This window comes from Podarcis muralis, chromosome 9 (assembly GCF_964188315.1).
Source record: "Podarcis muralis chromosome 9, rPodMur119.hap1.1, whole genome shotgun sequence".
Lineage (NCBI taxonomy): Eukaryota > Metazoa > Chordata > Lepidosauria > Squamata > Lacertidae > Podarcis > Podarcis muralis.
In genome coordinates, this window is record NC_135663.1 from 13,644,517 (window position 1) to 13,663,238 (window position 18,722).

Here is an 18,722-nt window from a genome sequence, read left to right on the forward strand (position 1 = left end):
TATACCGACTGAGCCAGCCCAGGTTGAAATAGGCAGCTTGAAGCTCAGGTTATACTTGTTCTTCACTTGGAAGCTCAGGTACCATTTTAAGTAAATACAGATTAACAGAATTTAACTCACACTTTCCACATTTATGAACCACCACTTTTGAATAAGTGAAATATGTTTAAATGGAATATATCCTACTGCTTCGGATCATTGTCAGAGCAACACCAAAATAATTGTAAACCTGAATAGACTTTTTACCTTGTTGGGGGACTTCAAGGGAGAAATGGCTATCTTGTTTGGTGTCTGCTGTATAGCAGAACTTAAAGTAGTCCCAATGACGCCGCTTTCTGAGATAGTCACCGTCTTTGGAGGTGTCCCGGGAGTGGTCTGCGAAAGAACTCGACCTGTAGGAAAAAAGAGAACAGAAACAAACTGATGATTATAGCTGGCGTCATGGAAAGAAACAGCATGTCAATTCCCTGCTCTACACTGTCGCAGAAGAAGTGCTGCCTTCATTTCATCCTTCTCCCCAGGTAGCAGAGTAGAAATGGCTCACATTTTCTGACAGTCTTTTCTTTTTTGTAATAAAATAGCTGAAGACCAAAAATCAAAACGTCCAGATCAAAATATTAACAATTAGCCATTTTTCTCTTGTGTTAGCAACTTCCAGGTAAAGATATACCAGAAATACAGCTGATTCAATTCTCACCGCTTGTATTTCTAACAAAAATAGAAACCTGTTAGGCAGCAGGACAAAATGCAAAGGGAAAGATGACAACAGCCGGTTACAACTAATAATCTTGCGAGAAAAGTTCCACCAACCCCATTCAGTACCCCCCCCCTTTTAGAACTTTCTGTCAGCAATAAATCATGAGAGGAAAGCACAGGGGTGCATTTACACCCTGAGATGAGACTGTGTGCATTGCATTACTGCTTGAGCCACCTGTTTCCTTCCAGGCTTCAGCTTCAAGTTATTCCAGCTCTGATTAAAAGTCAGACACAGAAGGAAAACAAGAATTTTCTGTTTTAAATGCCCCTTGAAGAAGCCTGGCTGCACAAGTATATTTTTCCTTTTCAAGTGCCTCACTCAGTCCCCACCTGCTGGGTGAGAAGGAAGCTTGATTTATCAGTGATTATTGGGAGTATGGTTAAGGAACATAGTATACTGCAGAACAGTAAACCTCTCCTAGAGTTTAATATAAGTTTTCCAAAGTACCATCTAGTAGCTTTTACAGCCTCCCATGGTCTTTCATGGCCCCGAAGATCAAGATTTTTCAACTGCAGGGTCCAGTTAACTGGGGGACAGGGAGGAAATGTTCCTTTTATCACTCTTTGATCTGTGGCAGGATGGTCCAAGGACATTTAAAAAGTATAACTAATCTGTGATAACTGACCTTGAGCAGGCTCATTGAAACTAACCACAGTTACTGTTGAACCACAGTTACCAGTTGGTATAATATGGAAATGTTGAGAGTTTGCCATGGGCACCACCCTCTATGATTTGACATAGGTTTTAATCTGATTGTGGCTTGGGCGGAAGCAGGGGGTAGAATGTGCACCAAAAAATTCATATCTGTTGTCAGGCAGCGCCACAGTAACACAGATCTAGGGCTCATATCCCCCATGAATCTTCATAATTTTGACATAGGATGACAACAACTCAAAGCACGCATCAGTGGACACAGAGCTGACCTATGATTTTGATGCAGAAATTATGAGGTTCCATAAAACTGTGTCTCAGATCCATGTTTTTGCACAATGGCCACACCGGAAACCACTGGAAGTGTATTTTTTTACTGTTCTGTCAATGGAAATAGGTGTGATTGATAATTTGACGATGGTTGGAGGGGGGACTTGTTAACCAATTACGCAGTTTCAAGAGGTTCCATTTAACTGGATCCTATGTGTGCGCACATTCCTCATTCTCTTCTCCCCTGCATCCTCATCACCACATCTGTTTTCTTTCTCCAGTCTCCCAGTTTGGTCCCCCACCCACCCCTGCTATGCTTTTGGTCACTCCACAAATGTTCAGCAACTCAGGTTCTGATATGGGCCTTGAAAGAGGAAGTGCAAAAAAGCACCACTCTTGCATCTAACTCCTTCAGCTGTATGAACTTTTTTTGGGGGGGGGGGGCAGAGAGATACCCATCCTTTCAACCTCAAGATAAAGGGGGCAGTGACTGGGAAGCTCAGAACACTCCTCAACCATTACACTTACACATACCAGGGAGGTATACTCACTGCTACTAAGCTGTCATCTGAACTACTTCCAGAACTAGGAAAGGAAACATTCAGATGCTTAGGTGATGGTTTGAACTTGTCTTATTTTGAAGCTGACCATGGATCGTTATAGAAACCACAATGAACTTAAGCAAAAGTTTCCAAACTTTGCCTCTTGGGTGTATGGGAGAAGAACAGAGCATGGCAAAAGGGGGAGCACAGCCTGGGACAAAAAGTAGCAGTAAACCATTATTTATTGTTGTTTTGAACAAAGCCACAGACTTCCAGCATATGGTATGTTCCTAAAGTGGAATTTGATGGCAATTAATAGCTTGCTTTTTATTGGCAAGTTCTTCTTGAAAGCTGTGGGCCATTTTGAAACGCAGAACAAGAAGCAACCAATGTCAGAATATTCTACATGAACTAAGAAAGCATACTAGTGATCTCTCCTCATGCTCTTAACTAGATTGAATCCCAATTTTGAGCTTTGGTGTAAATAAAGCACTTCCATTTACCTAGCTCACAAACTATCCAGAACTTCAGAAATGCATTGGATATAAATAGAAGCAAATTAGTTGGAACATTTGCTTTTTTAATTGAAGAAGCATAGAAGACTTACTGATAGCCTTTAATTGTTTATAAAGTATATCGAATTCAATTTTCTAATACTATGAGGGCAATTAAAAACAAGTTTAGTCTAAATTAAACCAAACCCTCTAATTGAACAGGGATAGTTACTGATCCATTAGATAAGCAGACACCTTGAACAGCAGCCCACAATGTTGTTTCAAGAAAAGAAATCTATGTTATTTTCAGAGAATGTTATTGTGCTGGATCACACTACTCTTTTAAACAAGCAGAATTAGCTATTCATTTTACATTCCTGCATTTTGACTGGAAGAGATTCATTACACTCTAAAACCACTGATATTGACTACAGTTTTGGCCTTGAATTTTCACAGGACACTGCAGTGAATACACATGAAGCAGTGACTGGCCTGGGTTTGTACAAAACACTAAGCCATGGCTTGTTAAACTGTGGTTTGTTAAACCACAGCTTAGCATTATGTGTGAAGCCTGCCAACAGCTCAATTATGGCTTGTTTACTACCCAGAATCATCCACTGTCTGAAACCATGGTTTGTTGTTGGCTTATAGTTCTTGATTTGTTTTAACTATGACTTGGCATTTCCTGCAAGCCCAACACTTTTCCTTAAGCGTGGCTTGTCTGATCACCCAACCCCAGCCATTCATCAAGCTACAAAGGCAAGAGTAGCTGAAAAACAAAACTTTGGAGAAACAATCCAAGGTTTATTTGCCTGTGAGACATCTTGTGGTTTGTTAAACCACACAGTAGCATTACATGCAAACTAGGCCACTGTGTACAACTCCTGCTTAGTAACAACAGTGTTAAAAATATAAAAATAATAAAGGCACTTTAATACTGGCTCTGTTGTTATGGAAAAATCAAAAGAAAGTGCTTGTTTACAGCACTATATGTTACAAGCCTTGTCATTAACAATGCAATCTTATACATATACTCAAAAGTAAGTCTGAATTAGTTCAATGGAGCTTACTCCCAAGTGAGGTTTTTTTAATTATTTAAATGATTTATATACCACTTAACAACAACAGTCTCTAAGTGATTTACAAAGATACAATACAAAACTAAAATTAGTAAAAACTATAAAATCAAGCTACAATTAAAATACCTGCTGGATTAAAAAAGAAGTCTTCAGTAGCAGCCAAAGGTTTAGTAGGGAAGGGGCCTATCTGATTTCAACTTGAAAGACGTTCCATAAAATTGGCCCTACAATACGTATGCCTATTTAAGGGTAGCAGGCATCACTCTGTCATGTAAAGATGCATTCAACGCACCCTGGATACAAATGATCAACACCTCCCAAGTGGTTTTCACCAGCCAGGGTGGGCAGGGCTTAAGAGAGCAAGAAGCCAGTCAGATCACTGCAAGAGTCCTTCCCACATTATCAGGCTGCATAAACTGAAATTAATCTGACTGGGAATGCACTGCACTGGACACTTTCAATGGGAGTTACAACAATAGTTGTATCTAAGGCAACTGTGGAAGTGAATGGAGCTGTACATGATTTCACCCTAAATGATAAATAAAGGACTAATAAAGCAAACAATGTACCACATGATGAAAATTTTCTACACCATGCATGCTTGGCTGTGTGTATTAATACAAATGTGATTTCCACCCCTGCCATACATTATAATAGGTTTTAAAGAGGATGGAGGATGGATCAAGTGGTAAGATGACTGAATAGAAAAGGCATCTCCTTGAGTAATGGAGTTTCATGGAAAGAAGCCTGAAGAATTCCTCTCTTCATGGGTTACTGATCTTTAGTCTGAATTTGTATTCCAAGTGATTAAAAATGCATAAACATTAAAATACTAGCAGATACTGTGTGGTTTCACTTTACATATTCAGTTGTTTTTTTGGTAAGTGAAAAACTAGTCACATTTCTGTCATTTTGGATCTCTGTGTGTTTGTGAAGAGGGGGAAGAGTAGTATTGTCCATTTGCATTGCTACTCTTGATTTATAAGCTGTAAAGTGAATATTTTAGTTTTCCACTTTTATAAAATTCCTAAAACCTTATCCACTTTACCCTTTAAAACCGACAGAGGACTTTGCAGCTTAAAAGTAGTACTCATCTTTTTAAAAACCCAGAAGTTTGAACAGTTTAAACCATCTTATTTCCCCAACAAAGAGCCAGGAAGTAGTGATAAAACGCTGCAGCAATGCATAGGGGGATGAGAAGACGAAACATCTTGACTCCGTAGCAACAGAACTAGTCAGTAGCCAGGAATGGAGTAACAGCAACTACAGAACGCTTCAGAGCAAGTCAGTTGCACATAACACTACACTTTTAATGCACATTTATGAAGTGTGCAAGCTTTTTCACATTTACTACATGGTTAAGTTGGTTGACACTATGCACTCAATCTAAACATTTGAGAGAGACATAAAATAACAATGCTGCTGTTAGGCTTTGAAAGCGCTATTTTACACGACCCACGTAATCTGTAAATTGACACACTTTTCATCTTCCCTGAGAAGTTATGAGATGAAGAGCAGCAAGATTCTTCTGTGGCTGGGACCCAAAGAGCCCTGTGCGTGCTCATAAAGTGCTTCTGTGAACATGCAAGGGCAGAATTATCAGATTCCCCTGATAATCACTCCTAAATGTCACTTTGGAGGACCCCCTGGCTTTTTTGAGGGAACTCAGAAGGCAGCGGTGTAAAAGAGAAAGGAGCCTAAAAACCCTCCATGAAAATCTGCCCAATTGGATCCTAGCCTGTATCTGACTCAATTCGCATTTCACCCCCTTAGGAATGGCACCACGCAAGAAGCCACAAATATATAACCTGCAATGACCGGTGACACTTGTGTTGTCTGTCCCGTAACAGCTTTGCTGTTGATTGGTTTTGTGAAGATCAGCTTAGTTATCACCGGGGCTGAGGTGGGTGTCCTGGTTTTTTTAGCAATCTGAAAAGCAAAAGAAGAATCATTCCCTCAGTTAGCGGAATTATTGTTTGTATGTAATAACAGCCAAAATCCACACATTCTCACCTTCTGCAGTGTCTTCACTCTCAATCTCCACTGCCGTCAAACAAATTAGCTTGGAAGCAGTCCCCCAACTGCTCCCTCCTGCTTCCACCCATCACCACCCCCAAGAAGTGTCCTCTAACTGGTTTTGTGCTGCTACACATCCCTCTCTATAGGCAAGAACTCTACTCATTCATCACCTCCATTGCACTTGTAACTCTTCCTTACATTTTGCTTGTCTTATTGATTCACTTTCCCTGCCTTACTCTGCTCCACTTACATTACTGCCAACAAAAGGGAATCATGAATGGGAGCAATTTTATCACAAAAGATAATGAGAAACAGTGTGCCTTCTTACCTGCACTGCTTTTAATTGCTGGCTCTGCAATACAGAGGATTGGGTAGTAGCATTTACCAACTGGCTCCCTGGAGTCAAGGCTGAAACACCAATGACAGGTTTCACCTCTGACCTTCCTCCAATAGTAACCACCTTGAACTGCTGCGCTGGCAGCTTGGAGTCGCCTGCTTGCACCTGCGATGTGGCCTTCTGTGCCTGAGACAGCTGGTTGTGGGGTAATGTCAGGACAATGGGCTGCCCAGGTTTCCCCAGAGTTGTTACAATGAGCTTTTGCCCTTCTGGTTTTATAGTCTGGTTGCCAATTTTCAAGTCAGTTGCCTTGTTTAAAATTATCTGGTTGGCCGATATAGTGACAGGAGTCTGAGTACCAAGTTTCTGGAGGCTACCTTGAAAGGAAGGTTGTGCAGTCACACTAGTACCGGCTTTTGTAGTGGCAGCGTTGGCTATGACGTGGCTTACACAATTGCTGGACACCATGACGGTCTCTGTGGTGATGGACGACGTGCCAGAAGTAACAGAATCCCTGCCTGAGCTTACGTTTGCCATTCCTTCCAGTTCCATCTCCATAGTGTCACCCACAATTACAGCCTCTATGTTCTCATCTTCCTCCAGCGTTGCGCCTGTGTCCATGATCTCTTCAGGTAGCAAGCTGTTCACTTCTGCCGACACCACCTCCATATTGCCAATGCGGACGACAGGCCAAAGGTGAGGCACTGCAGTGATATTTCAAAGAAAGGAAATGCGTTTTTCAGCTCCACAACCATGTGCAAGTTGCAGCATCAGACATATTATTGTGGGAGCCTACAAAACCATGAAATAAACATCTACATGGTATTGGCTGTGGCTAAAAATTTGCAGACAGATTAGCCACTGCTTTGGCTAACAAGCATGTCTAAGACAATCTTTGTCTTTGCAACCTCCTTGAGTGGTTTTTCCAGGCTGGAATATGCCCTTAAATTGTTAATTGCCTCTTGCTTGCTTTTTCAACTTTGAAAAGAAGTATCTTTGAGAAATTATGAAAATCTATTGATGGGGGTTAAGGAGAGTACAAAACTCTGCATGTTCTCAACCAGGAGGGAAGCTTGTTAGGACATTTCTGACACTGGAACTGTCCATAAATTGGACATTTGACTTCTACAGTGATTTCATGAAATACTGAAATACAGAAAATCATGAGTTCTGTTCAGTTACCTGAATTTCTTTTAAATCCTGTTCCACATCAGACGACCTCCAGAAGCATTATAGTGTAGCACCATCTGTTAGGGCTGAAGATGATGGAAAGATTTCAGATGTTATAAGCAAGCTGCTCCTTATAAATCCCGTCCCAAACTGACAAAATTCTAATGTTTAAGTACTATTTCAAGTCTCTCCACCTCTAGGCTTTCTTTCAAGCACCCTCTCATAGCACATGTGGAAATCCCTTTCATAAATCTGATGTTCAACCACCTCACACATCAAAACTCTTAATCGAAACTGATTTTCATGGTTACTGAAAACACCCCCCCCCCATATTTTCAAGAACAGGTAAATGTTCCATGGAAAGAACACACCTCAATATCAACGATAATGAGATAATTGCACAGACGTGCAAATTTAAATTGATCATCCAAGGTACTTAACATCTTCAACAAGCTATTTAATAACAAACCAGGTTAAGAGTTTTTCAAGCAGCTAATAATGTTATTTTTGGATTGTTGAAAATGTCACGGGGGAAAAGCTGAGAAAATAGCCTACTTCTTCAGTTATTGGTAGGAAGAATGCTAATGAAATTGTAAAACCTGCAAAATTCAGCTAATCTGAGATTCAGTGTGGAAAGGAGAGTTTACATGAAGTGACAGAAGAAAAACTCAGATTTAAAACATACACCCACTACAAATTAGTTAGCCAGAGAAGGAAAAAATAAAATTGAGAATAATGTTCCAAAATACACAATGCCCAAGGCACACTGGTGGATGCACAGTCTTAAACCACAAAATGTTTGCATTTACAGTGTATAATAATGCAATTTAGCAACAACTGACAGGAGCTGTGCCTATATAGACCATCCCTCTTCCCTGCCCTTTGCCTTATTCCATGAGCTGTTTTGTCATATGGGACTGCCCCTGTACCCTCTCACTAGTTTATTCATTCTTCCAACATTTTTATACTCTGTATACAGAGTGCTGAACAACTACAGTAATAAAAAGCTATACACCAGTAAACATTCATTTAAACCACTGAATCAAATAAACCACAATAAGGAGCAATAATAGTTTCCATACGGCCAAAATATACTTTATGGTCACAATGTCTGGCCAAATAAATTTTTATTTTTTCTTTGTGCATAATACTAATGCTGGATGTCAGGATGGAGCAACAGCAGCACTTACTAACCTGAACAGGCCACAATGAGGGCATTTATATAAAATCTCCATGCATAATTAAAAGATTAGCACTTTAGAAGGTATTCAAATGAATTAATAACATGCTGGATGTTTTGTTCATTGATTACAAAGCTGCTTTATGGCTCGATTTGTATAATTTTATGACTAACAGCCAAAACACGAGTACAGAACAAGTACAGTGTGTTCATGCATGTAACACAAAGGAAGGGGGAAGTGAGTTTTCCATTGATTCTACCCAAATGAGCTGAAAATTACAAGAACTTGCAGGTTCAGGAGACGGAGGCAAGATTGAAATAAATGCTTTTATGAAGCAGTGTTAACTTTAATCCAGATAACTGAGGTTCTCTTGCAATGAACCCCCACCTACCTCTCCCAAAGAAGTTGCTTTTGTTTTATAAACTTGTGACATATCCAAGGTCAGCTCTAGCTCTGGCTTTCAGATCCAGCTCTAGGATGACAGAACATGCAAGAATCTGAGATACAGTTTCAGGATGTGACTTCAGAATAGACGTCACAACTTCAGTAAATTTTTATATACATGTAGGCAGGATACCAGAGGAGAGGATTAGAACTGATCTGAGGTCTACTAGCCACAGGAAACTTTTTAACCTCACCATTCACTTGCAGTGGGAACGTAGCCAAATAAAATAGCACCAAGCAGTGATGACTCTCAGGCAGGCAAGTGCTTTTTAGAACAATTGCAAATACTCTTCTGTGATTGACTTGTTTTAGAAAATAAGCACATATTACTACCTTAGCTGGACATGGAACAAGACAGGTAAGCACAAGAAATTTCACTGTGGTCATTCCAAAGGAAGTTAATATATTAGCATAAGCATTGTTTCTGCTAGTCAAAGCAAATAAACAAGGTGGATTTCAAAAGGCATGCTCCAGCTTTTCCATTACCCATTACCAAAAAGAACACCTTCCTTTAAAAGTGAGGAGCCCATAGTTTCAGTTAACTCATTAATCAGGTATTTTTGACCCCCTGGAGACATTATAGTTCCATTTTGACAAAGCCTAGAATCATAGAATCTAGTCCAAACCATGGGACTTAATCCTGAGATTAAGTCTCATGCTCTACTGATTGAGCTAAAAGTGGTGGTTTGGAACCAAGTATCCTAAGGAAGATAAGGGACGCGGGTGGTGCTGTGAGTTAAACCACAGAGCCTAGGACTTGCCAATCAAAACGTCGGCAGTTCGAATCCCCACGACAGAGAGAGCTCCCATTGCTTGGTCCCTACTCCTGCCAACCTAGCACTTTGAAAGCATGTCAAAGTGCAAGTAGATAAATAGGTACTGCTCCAGCGGGAAGGTAAACGGCATTTCCGTGCGCTGCTCTGGTTCGCCAGAAGCTTAGTCATGCTGGCCACACAACCCAGAAGCTGAACGCCGGCTCCCTCGGCCAATAAAGCACGATGAGCGCCGCAACCCCAGAGTCGGTCACGACTGGACCTAATGGTCAGGGGTCCCTTTACCTTTACCTTATCCTAAAGAAGAGGGGTGTTGACCAATGAGAATTAATTAGCCCTTAATTCCTAAAGATTAACAGCAAAATTATTGTTTGCGGAATCTATATAATATACATTTTTGTCAGTTTTTTCTATATATAAAAATGCAATTACCATAAAAATCTAAGATATACTGATAAAGTAAAATCACTGACTACCTTAACCATTTGTCTGTGGGATGTGCAAATTCCAGTTGCGCAGGCAGGCTAAAAGTCTCATAAATGCATACATTTTATCTTTCAACATAATCCTGAAATGATTAAGATTCCCTTGTCCCCAGGAGAGCTGGTGCTGTACAATTTCAGCATGGCAAAGGGTTTGCCAGAGGTAACAGCTGGTAGACCCTTAGGGATCATAAAAGGGTATTTTAATTCAGCATGAAAGTCCTATACAAAAGCACTATTTATAACTACCAAGGCAGAGGGAAACATGCCATACTGGTGTATTGAGCATGGTACCAAAGCAACCCTTATAGAAGTATGAACTCGAATTCTAATATACTCCCTCAAAGGCAGAACAAGAGTCCTTTCAAGATCAGAAAATTTCCAATTATTTCCCATGTCAACAGCAATATGAGAAGTACAATCTGGGAGTACAAATCCTAAAATGAAAACCAAGTCTGGACTATTTCATAAGCAATAAAGATTTAAGAGTGAGATAATATTGAAGGTCACAGCCATTAGAAAGAAGGTTCACCAGGGAGGATAGAACAATTAAAAGCATTGATTTATCTTTGCAGCATATGCTTTACTTATTTTCTTCAAAAATCTAGCCCACCCTTCACTAAAAGAACCCCAGAGCAGGATAAAATATAATAAACATAATGAAATCTCAATAAAATGTTACAACTAATTTTTAACTGGCACCAAACTCTCAATAAAATGTTACAACTAATTTTTAACTGGCACCAAAAATCCACAAGGGTCGGCATAAGTCATACATGGTATCAGGCACCAATCAAAGAAGGTCCTCTTACATGTTGCCTTGCAGCAAATTCGTGGTAAACGTGGCTCAGTTAAGAGGGAATACTGTATCCAGAAGGTTGTAACCAACAGGCAGGTGTATGTAGGAGCGGCTGTGTAGAGCTTTATCTGACAGAACAAGCACCTTGAACTTGGTTCAGTGGCAAACCAGCAGCCAAACCTTCAGAACCAATGCAATGTTTAACAGCATACATGCAATGCCTCCTAGTCTCATAAATATGGTGAAAAGACTGAGTGTCCTATGTGCTTCTTCCACGAAGCACCGTTAGCTTTAACTAAGGGCTAATTCAGTTACCTTTCAGCTGCTTTTGTAGGCACAGGTCTGTATTTGAGTGGTGTTGTGGGTTTTTTAGGGTGTGTATGTGTGTGTGTCAAGATGCTTTTCCCAGAAAAACTCACATTTTACCGCTGAATCAGAGGAAATGGTAATTGAGTTTTCTTAGGGTTGCTGCTTGCTCCGATTCAGTGGTAAAAAGCAATGTGACTTGTAACAAATGAAAGGCTACCCTAAATTTTATTTTGGGCTGCTAAAAGTTTTGCACTAAAACTGCAAGGCTACTTTGTATATGACTTGCTCAATTTGTTGTGTACTGTACTGAAAACAGAATCAGAAATTAAGTCTGAAAGCTGAAGCTTGTATAAGATCTTAGTAAGCTTCACTGGTGCCAAACAATGGCTGCTGAAACATTGTACTCACCATATCGTATCATAATAAATATAAATACTTGCAATATCACAAGCTGTCCAGAAATGAAAGTTGGAAAATTATGAGAATACAGTGGTGCCCCGCAAGACGAAAAACCTGCAAGACGAAAGGGTTTTCCATTGCGGAGGCGCTTCGCAAGACGAATTTCCCTATGGGAACCATTTCCCCCCCGCTTCCCCCCCCTTTTTCAAAGCCGCTAAGCCGTTAATAGCCTTTTAACAGCTTAGCCGCTAAGCCTTTAATAGCCGCTAAATCGCTAATAGCGCTAATCCGCTTAGCCGCTAATGGGGTTGCTTTGCAAGACGAAAAAACCGCTAGACGAAGAGAATCGCGGAACGGATTTTTTTCGTCTTGCGAGGCACCACTGTACAAATTTCCAATCCTCTACAGCAGTCTTTCCCCACCAAAGGCCGCTCAGACGTTTTGAAGTACAACTGCCATTAGCTCTAGCCAGCTTGCCCAATGGTCAGAGATTAGGGGAGTTGTAGCCCAAAGCACATGGAGCATTCCACATTGGGGGAGTCAGCTTTTGACATTTTGAAACCAAGGGAATAAACACAAATCCCAAGAGGAAAATGGCTTACTTTTAAAGAAAGTTGTCTATTTATTCAAATAATTTTAAAAGTTTTAATTTTAATTAGTTTTGCAAGAATTCAACCAATAAATTAAACACCTTTGCACACCCTACAGATTCTGCATTGAATTCTATTTTATAGCTTATATGGTGATCTAAATATCAAGAATTCTACTACCCCCCCAATAAAATATAGGAAACTATGTAACATATGAAGCATTAAAAAAAATACAGCTGGAATATCCAGAATTCTAAATATTTTCTACTAAGGTGTCTATATAGATATGCTTCATATTTAAATTAGCTATATTTTTGAACTACCATATTTTTCCGTCTATAAGATGCCCCCATGGATAAGATGCCCCTATTTTTTGAGCCCAAAATTAAGAAATAAATATTTTTAACATTCTGTGTATAAGACCCCCAATTTTAAACTTTAAAAATTTGAGGAAAATAGTCTTATACACGGGAAAATACGGCATATCTCTGTTACTTTGTTGCAAGCTCCAAACTTGATTGCAGAAAAGTAAAATATAAATAATAACTTACATTCCATTCCATACATCAGGGTAAACTACAGTTAATGGTTTGCCATAAACACAGATAATTCTTGATTTACTCCTTCCTAGTGTGAGCAGAAACAACTAACCATGATCCCTGACTTATGTTTGGACCAGGAATCATGAGGGTTTCTTTTGTTCAAACACATCACTGGTAAGCTAAGAGCAAACCTTGGTTTAACTTCATGATTTATTGGGGGTGGGGAGCAGTGAGACAACAAATCCTGGTTTGGATGTAACTCTAAACCAGGGGTCGTGGCTTGTTGCTCCTTCTTACACTAGAGGAAAAGTAAAGTAGGTCCACCTGCACATTTAACTAATTATTTCCTGATACAAAGCTATCCCACGCTAACAGTTAACAAAGTTTTAAAATTCGCATGGAATGTCTTTAATTAAAAATGATACTCTTACAAGATATAAACCCACCTAGAAATAAGATGGTTGGTATATTTAATATATGAATCTCATATTTTAGAACCTATAGTTTAGAAGATACCATTTTAAATACTAATTTAACACATTTATATGTCGCTTTTCAATCAACAAAAATGATCAGAAGGTCACTCACAGAGAGATACTCAGTTTCATAGATAGGGGAGTGGAGAGAGGAATCACACATGCATATGTAGAACTTGAATGTGGACCTAGCCCTCAGAAAAAGGAGTCACGTTTATTGTGTACATTTTAGAGCTGTCACTGGGTAAATAACACTGACATTGACATCTGACATAATCAAGAGTAGGCCCACTGAAATCAATGCACTTAATCATTACTTAGTTCACTGATTTCAGTGGGTGTACTCAGTGTATGACCTTTACCAGATACCACCCAGTGTAATTAAACAAAAACATATTTTCAGACTGTGTTCCTTGACACCAATTATCATTTGCCTTATTGTGCTAGAAATCCCAGCTACCCTAACGTAACTAGATTACACTTACAAAATATATTGCTTTACACCTTTTCATAACAAAATTTGGAATTAAAACCAAAACCAAACCCTCATTTTCCGCCTGAACCATTACTGCTGCATTGACCTTTTCCACCTTTCAAAGGTTAAGGGGGATACATTTTTAAATTCCCAGCTTTAATTATCTAACATGCTGTGAAGTTATTATTTTCTGCCCGTTGCAACACTTCCTGTTAATTATATATATTTGGAAGTGACCACTAAAGCACACCTATGATGTATGCGACTACACTCCCCTGAAAGCAAGCAGCTAATTTTAAAAATCATTAGTGTCCCACGAGCAGCATACTAACATTCTTCACTGCGCTCCTAAGAAGAGTAGGCGCAATCAATCCAGTAATTTGTTCTGCAGAGGTTTCTCCTTGACCACCATATGAACATCACTTGCGCTACCCGAACTCTAAAGCTATGCAACATCAGACAGACACAGTACAAGCGAGACCTTGAAAGGCGAGTTAGGCCTCAGCAGCTCCAAATACTCCCTTCTTTTCCAGCCAGGTTAACTATTTAGGTTACATTTGAAAACACCTGGATTTCCTGTACAGCAAGCCACCCTACCCAGCGTTGCAGGCTCCCCTTCTCCCCCAATCTCCTGCCCAGGCCTTGCTTGGTGCGTCTCTCACCCCTCTCCAGGGCGCAGCCACCGACTCCTTCCAGGAGGGTTAAGTTCCAGCCCGAGGGGAGGAGGGAGCTTCCCCCAGAAGTGTCTGGATAGCTGCAAAGCGGCTGCCCGGGAGTTGGGACGAAAAGACGAGGAGAGGGAGGTTTCTGGCAGCAGCGAGCCGAGGAGTTGGGGGGAGCCTCTCAAGGCTGTTTAGGTGCTGTCGCTGGTATGTCAGGGGCCGGGATAGTATTTCGAAAGATCCGCCATTTTCACTTCGTCATCACCATCACAGCCCAGCTCAGCAACAACCTCAGCCTCCTCCCTCCGCCCCGATCCCTTTGCTTGAGCCACTCCCACCGGAGGAGAGGGGAAGCCCGGCCCCCGCCGAGAAAAGGAGGAACGACGCGGGCGCTGACCTACAAGAAACGCGCGCTCCGGCCAGAGCAAAACTCCCTGTCCACGCAAACGCAAAGGGTTTGCGCCCCTTCTCCAAGAAACGAGGGCGGATTCCAGCTCCGAGACGGAATTCAGAAGGGAAGCCGGGCTAACAAGCTGCACTTCCAAGGCACCTTAAAAGCCTGGCCGTGCAATCCTATACTCAGAAGTAAGTTCCGCTGAGTTCAAGGGGGCTTGCTCCCAGGTAAATGGGTATAGGATTGCAGACCAAATGGTTTATTAGTCGGTTAAGAATCGGGAGAGATAAAAGGTGGCGTGTGCGGACAGGATGATTAAGAAGGAACTGTGCATCTGGTGTATATATAGATTTTTCATCAACAAAAGCTCTCTCATCCTTTTATTACCTGCCCTTAAAAAGTAAACACCAGTGTATTATGACTATGAACAATTTCCATTGATTAACATTGACATAGGAAGGCTTTTTAAGGGGGGAGGGGGAAAGTTTCCAGCAATTTCCCTTCTAGTAAAAGTAAAAGAAAACTTTGCCCATCTCATGGCTAATAAAGAAATCAGCATGAAAATGCTTTAATACACTATTCTAGGCAAAACTGATGGAGAAAAACATGGTTTTTCCACCTAAAATCACTTATGCTTGCTTTTTCCCTTAAAAAAGAGCAAACAAACCCAAACTCACTCACATAGAGGAACATCACATTGAACATGGGAAACTGCTTCCAAGAGTGTGTGAAAAGTGGAACTACCCTGAGATTCCCACTTCAAAGAGTTTTCATTCCATACATTCTACACAACACAATTTATAACCACTGTATCCCCTCAACTGCCAAGATACAAGTGACTGTTAATGACAGATCAGATCTTACATTACTTAAGAACTAACTCCATTATTCATGTCTCAGTTTTGACTCACTGTTCAGGAGCAAAACTCTCAAGCGTGGCACTCAAGCCAATTCAGCATAGCAAATAGTTTAAGAATAAATTCCCGTATCAAGAACTGTAATGCCTTTTCAGTTAACATAGGCTTTATTGGGTGTCAAGCACTATTCTCAATAATTCATTGGTGAAAGCTACAATGCCTCTTGCAATTAAATGAAAAATATGCTAGTAGAGAAATTATGCACAGAGATTTATGTAGGTATTTGATGTTCTATAGTACTTGAACCATCCTGGGAAACTTGAATAGAGCCAATACATCATGCCACTATTAGATCCATTTTCCACATAAAAGTTACATATTTATCAAAGTACTTCTGCAAGTCATTTCCATGAGGCAAACAACTATTTTAGTTTCCACAAAAATATCCTGGCAAACCTGTCCATGCACTGTGAACTGGAAAGCCGCAATTTTTCTGCATATTCTATGCATCAATTATCTGGTACACTTGCATAAATTTAGCTGTTTTAAACTAGATTCTGGAATCTGATTGCAGAGATGCTATGAAGGTCAAGAGTTTTCTTAATTGGGTTCTACAGCAGAGTCAATGAGAGCTTTGGTATACACTTTAAGGCCTGTTGGTAATATCTGGACTCAGTTCAATCTGACTTCTGGCCTGGTTTGGGGAACAAAACTAGCTTAAGAGCATAAGAACATAAACCTGCTGGATTAGGCCAATGACCCATCTAATGCAGCATCTTGTTCTCACTGTGGCCAAACAAGATGCCTGTGGAAAACCAGCAAGCCTTGGTCACCCTGATCAATGACTTTTGTTGAAAGAGGCATAGTGGCAATGCAACTCTCTTGGTTCTATTTGACATCTCAGTGGCTTTTGATGCCATGGATCATGGCATGAATTTGAGTTGGGGATACTGTTTTATAGTGGCTCCACTCCTATCTCTGATGAGTTTCAGCAGAAAATAGCACCGGGCGACTACAGGACTTGTCCTGCAAGGTTAAATAAGAATTTAAGATGAGTCTGCTGGATCAGACCAATGGTCCATCCTGTTCTCACTACGGAAAGCCTGCAAGCTGGACATGAGCACAACAGCACTCTGCCCACTTGCAATTTCCAGCAACTTATTCAGAGGCATACTGCCTTTGACAATGGAAGTACAGTAGAACAGAGCCACTGTGGCTCTTGATAGTCTTGTCCTCCATTAATTTGTCTAATCATCCTCTAAAGCCATCCAAGCTGGTTTCCATGACAGCCTCCTACAGGAGGCAAGTTCCCTAGTTTAAATGTGTGCTGCACAAAGAAGTACTTTCTTTTATCTGTTCTGAATTTTCATCAAATAACCATGAGTTCTAGTGTTATGTGAGAGGGAGAAAAACTTTTCTCTGTCTGCTTTCTCTGTGCCTTGTCTGAGGATTTCTAGCTAGCTGCACTCAATGCCCTCTTTGACGCAACACAACCTCTAGTGCATCTTTCCCTGTCCTTCCTATAAAGTTTATACCCTCTGTTATACCCACTATATCAATGCCATCTTCCAAGACCAAGCCCTCCAGTTCACCTATCTTGGTTCAGAGGCTTCTAGCATTGGTGTGTAAAAACTTGTATGAAGTCTTTGTCTTCAAGTGTTTTTGGCATTTTGCATATTGAACTGTTGTGGTCTGGCCTCCCTGAACTGTTTTGTTTTGATTAAAGTCCCTGTTAAACTGTGGTTTCCTGTGAGAAAGAGAGGGGTGCTTGAGGCCAGCTATTCTGCTCCCGTTTCAGCAACAGAGCAAAACACTTCCACCTGCGTTAAATTCTGGACAAATAAATATCCGTGGTTGGGAATTGTAATTTTAAAGTTTTTGCCCTGCCCTACGATACACCAAAAGCAAACCTCCTTGAGCAGCAGCCTTCAGACTGAAGAATGAGATCGAACTCGATATTTCGAAACGAGACTCTTCTTTCCCTTTCTTGCTCTTATTTATTGATTTGTTAGTCGCTTCTACCCCGGACTTACAACTCACAACCCACGCCACCAGCCTCCCCCCCCCCCCCCCGCTTTTGGGGCAAATCCCTGCTCCCCGCGGCCTTCCTTGACAGAAGAACGAGAGGCAATTTGAAAATAAAACAATGAAGCCTCCTGCCTCGTTCCTGGAGGCACCGGCTCGTCGCGGCTCCGAGGCCGAAATATTACCCCGGGGCTTCCGCGCAGTTCCTGGCCGGGCCTAAAACCTCCTCCCTCCGCCGAGGGGTCCCGAACCCCTTCGTCACTGACAGATAGAAAAATGACAATTAAAAATATTATAATCCTGAGGGGAGGCGGAGGAGGGAGAAGGGCCGGTACTGAGCCTCCCTTCCCGACAGGCGCCCACCCCACAAGCCGGCAAGACTCGTCCTGTCAGCGAAGGGAGAAGGAGGCGGCCGGTGGGTCCCCCGCCTCAAGCGCCTCAGGGCTGCGCCGCTTCTCCCTTCCTTCCCCTCAGGCTACCCGCCCCCCGCTCGGCCCGCCTAGCGCTCACCTGCGGCCGCCGCAGCCCCGGCGCTTCACATCGGTCTCTTCCACCCCCCGCGCCGGCCCCACCGTAATGACAACGCCGCCCGCGCGCTCCCGGGCTCGCTCCCGCGCGCGGCCGGCTGGTCGCCGTGACAGCGGCGGCTGCTCGCGGCGGCGGCAACAGCAGCAGCAGCTGCGGCAGGTTCCGCGTTTGTTCAAAATCACGCGCCCAGCGCCATTCCGCCGCCGCCGCATCCCATAATAGCTCGGGCAGCGGCGCCCTGGCAACCGGCGCCGCGTCACCGGCGCCAAACAGCCAACCAACCCGCGAGCCCGCCCTCTCTTTCTCGCGCCGCGCTGGTTTCTCCCGCCTTCCCTCCTCAAAGCGCGCTCCACTTCCGCTCAGGCTCCCTCCTCCTCCTCCTCCTCCTCCTCCCCTTTCGGCGCTTCCGGGGTCCGTGACGTCACGGCGCATTGCCGTTGGCTCCGTATGGTTACGCGGCTGCGTCG

General features: G+C 42.0%; 1 protein-coding gene across 8 annotated transcripts in view; it reads right to left on the bottom strand.

Moving 5' to 3' along the window:
* LIN54 (lin-54 DREAM MuvB core complex component) overlaps positions 1-18,571 on the bottom strand; it is a 33,251-nt gene extending 14,680 nt beyond the window's left edge. The window contains exons 1-6 of one of the 8 annotated variants that reach the window (XM_077933782.1): positions 18,238-18,571; positions 8,892-8,972; positions 7,332-7,405; positions 6,141-6,853; positions 5,602-5,722; positions 247-392 (exon numbers count right to left, since the gene is read on the bottom strand). In XM_077933782.1, coding sequence (XP_077789908.1) covers positions 247-392; positions 5,602-5,722; positions 6,141-6,818 — 945 coding nt within the window. In that variant the 5' untranslated portion in view covers positions 6,819-6,853; positions 7,332-7,405; positions 8,892-8,972; positions 18,238-18,571. Of the gene's footprint in view, positions 1-246; positions 393-5,601; positions 5,723-6,140; positions 6,854-7,331; positions 7,406-8,891; positions 9,771-10,193; positions 10,930-14,386; positions 14,410-14,451; positions 15,642-18,237 lie in introns of those variants that run through there. The other 7 variants (XM_077933783.1, XM_077933784.1, XM_077933785.1 and 4 more) reach the window with 7 other exon arrangements.
* Positions 18,572-18,722: the final 151 nt, after the last annotated feature.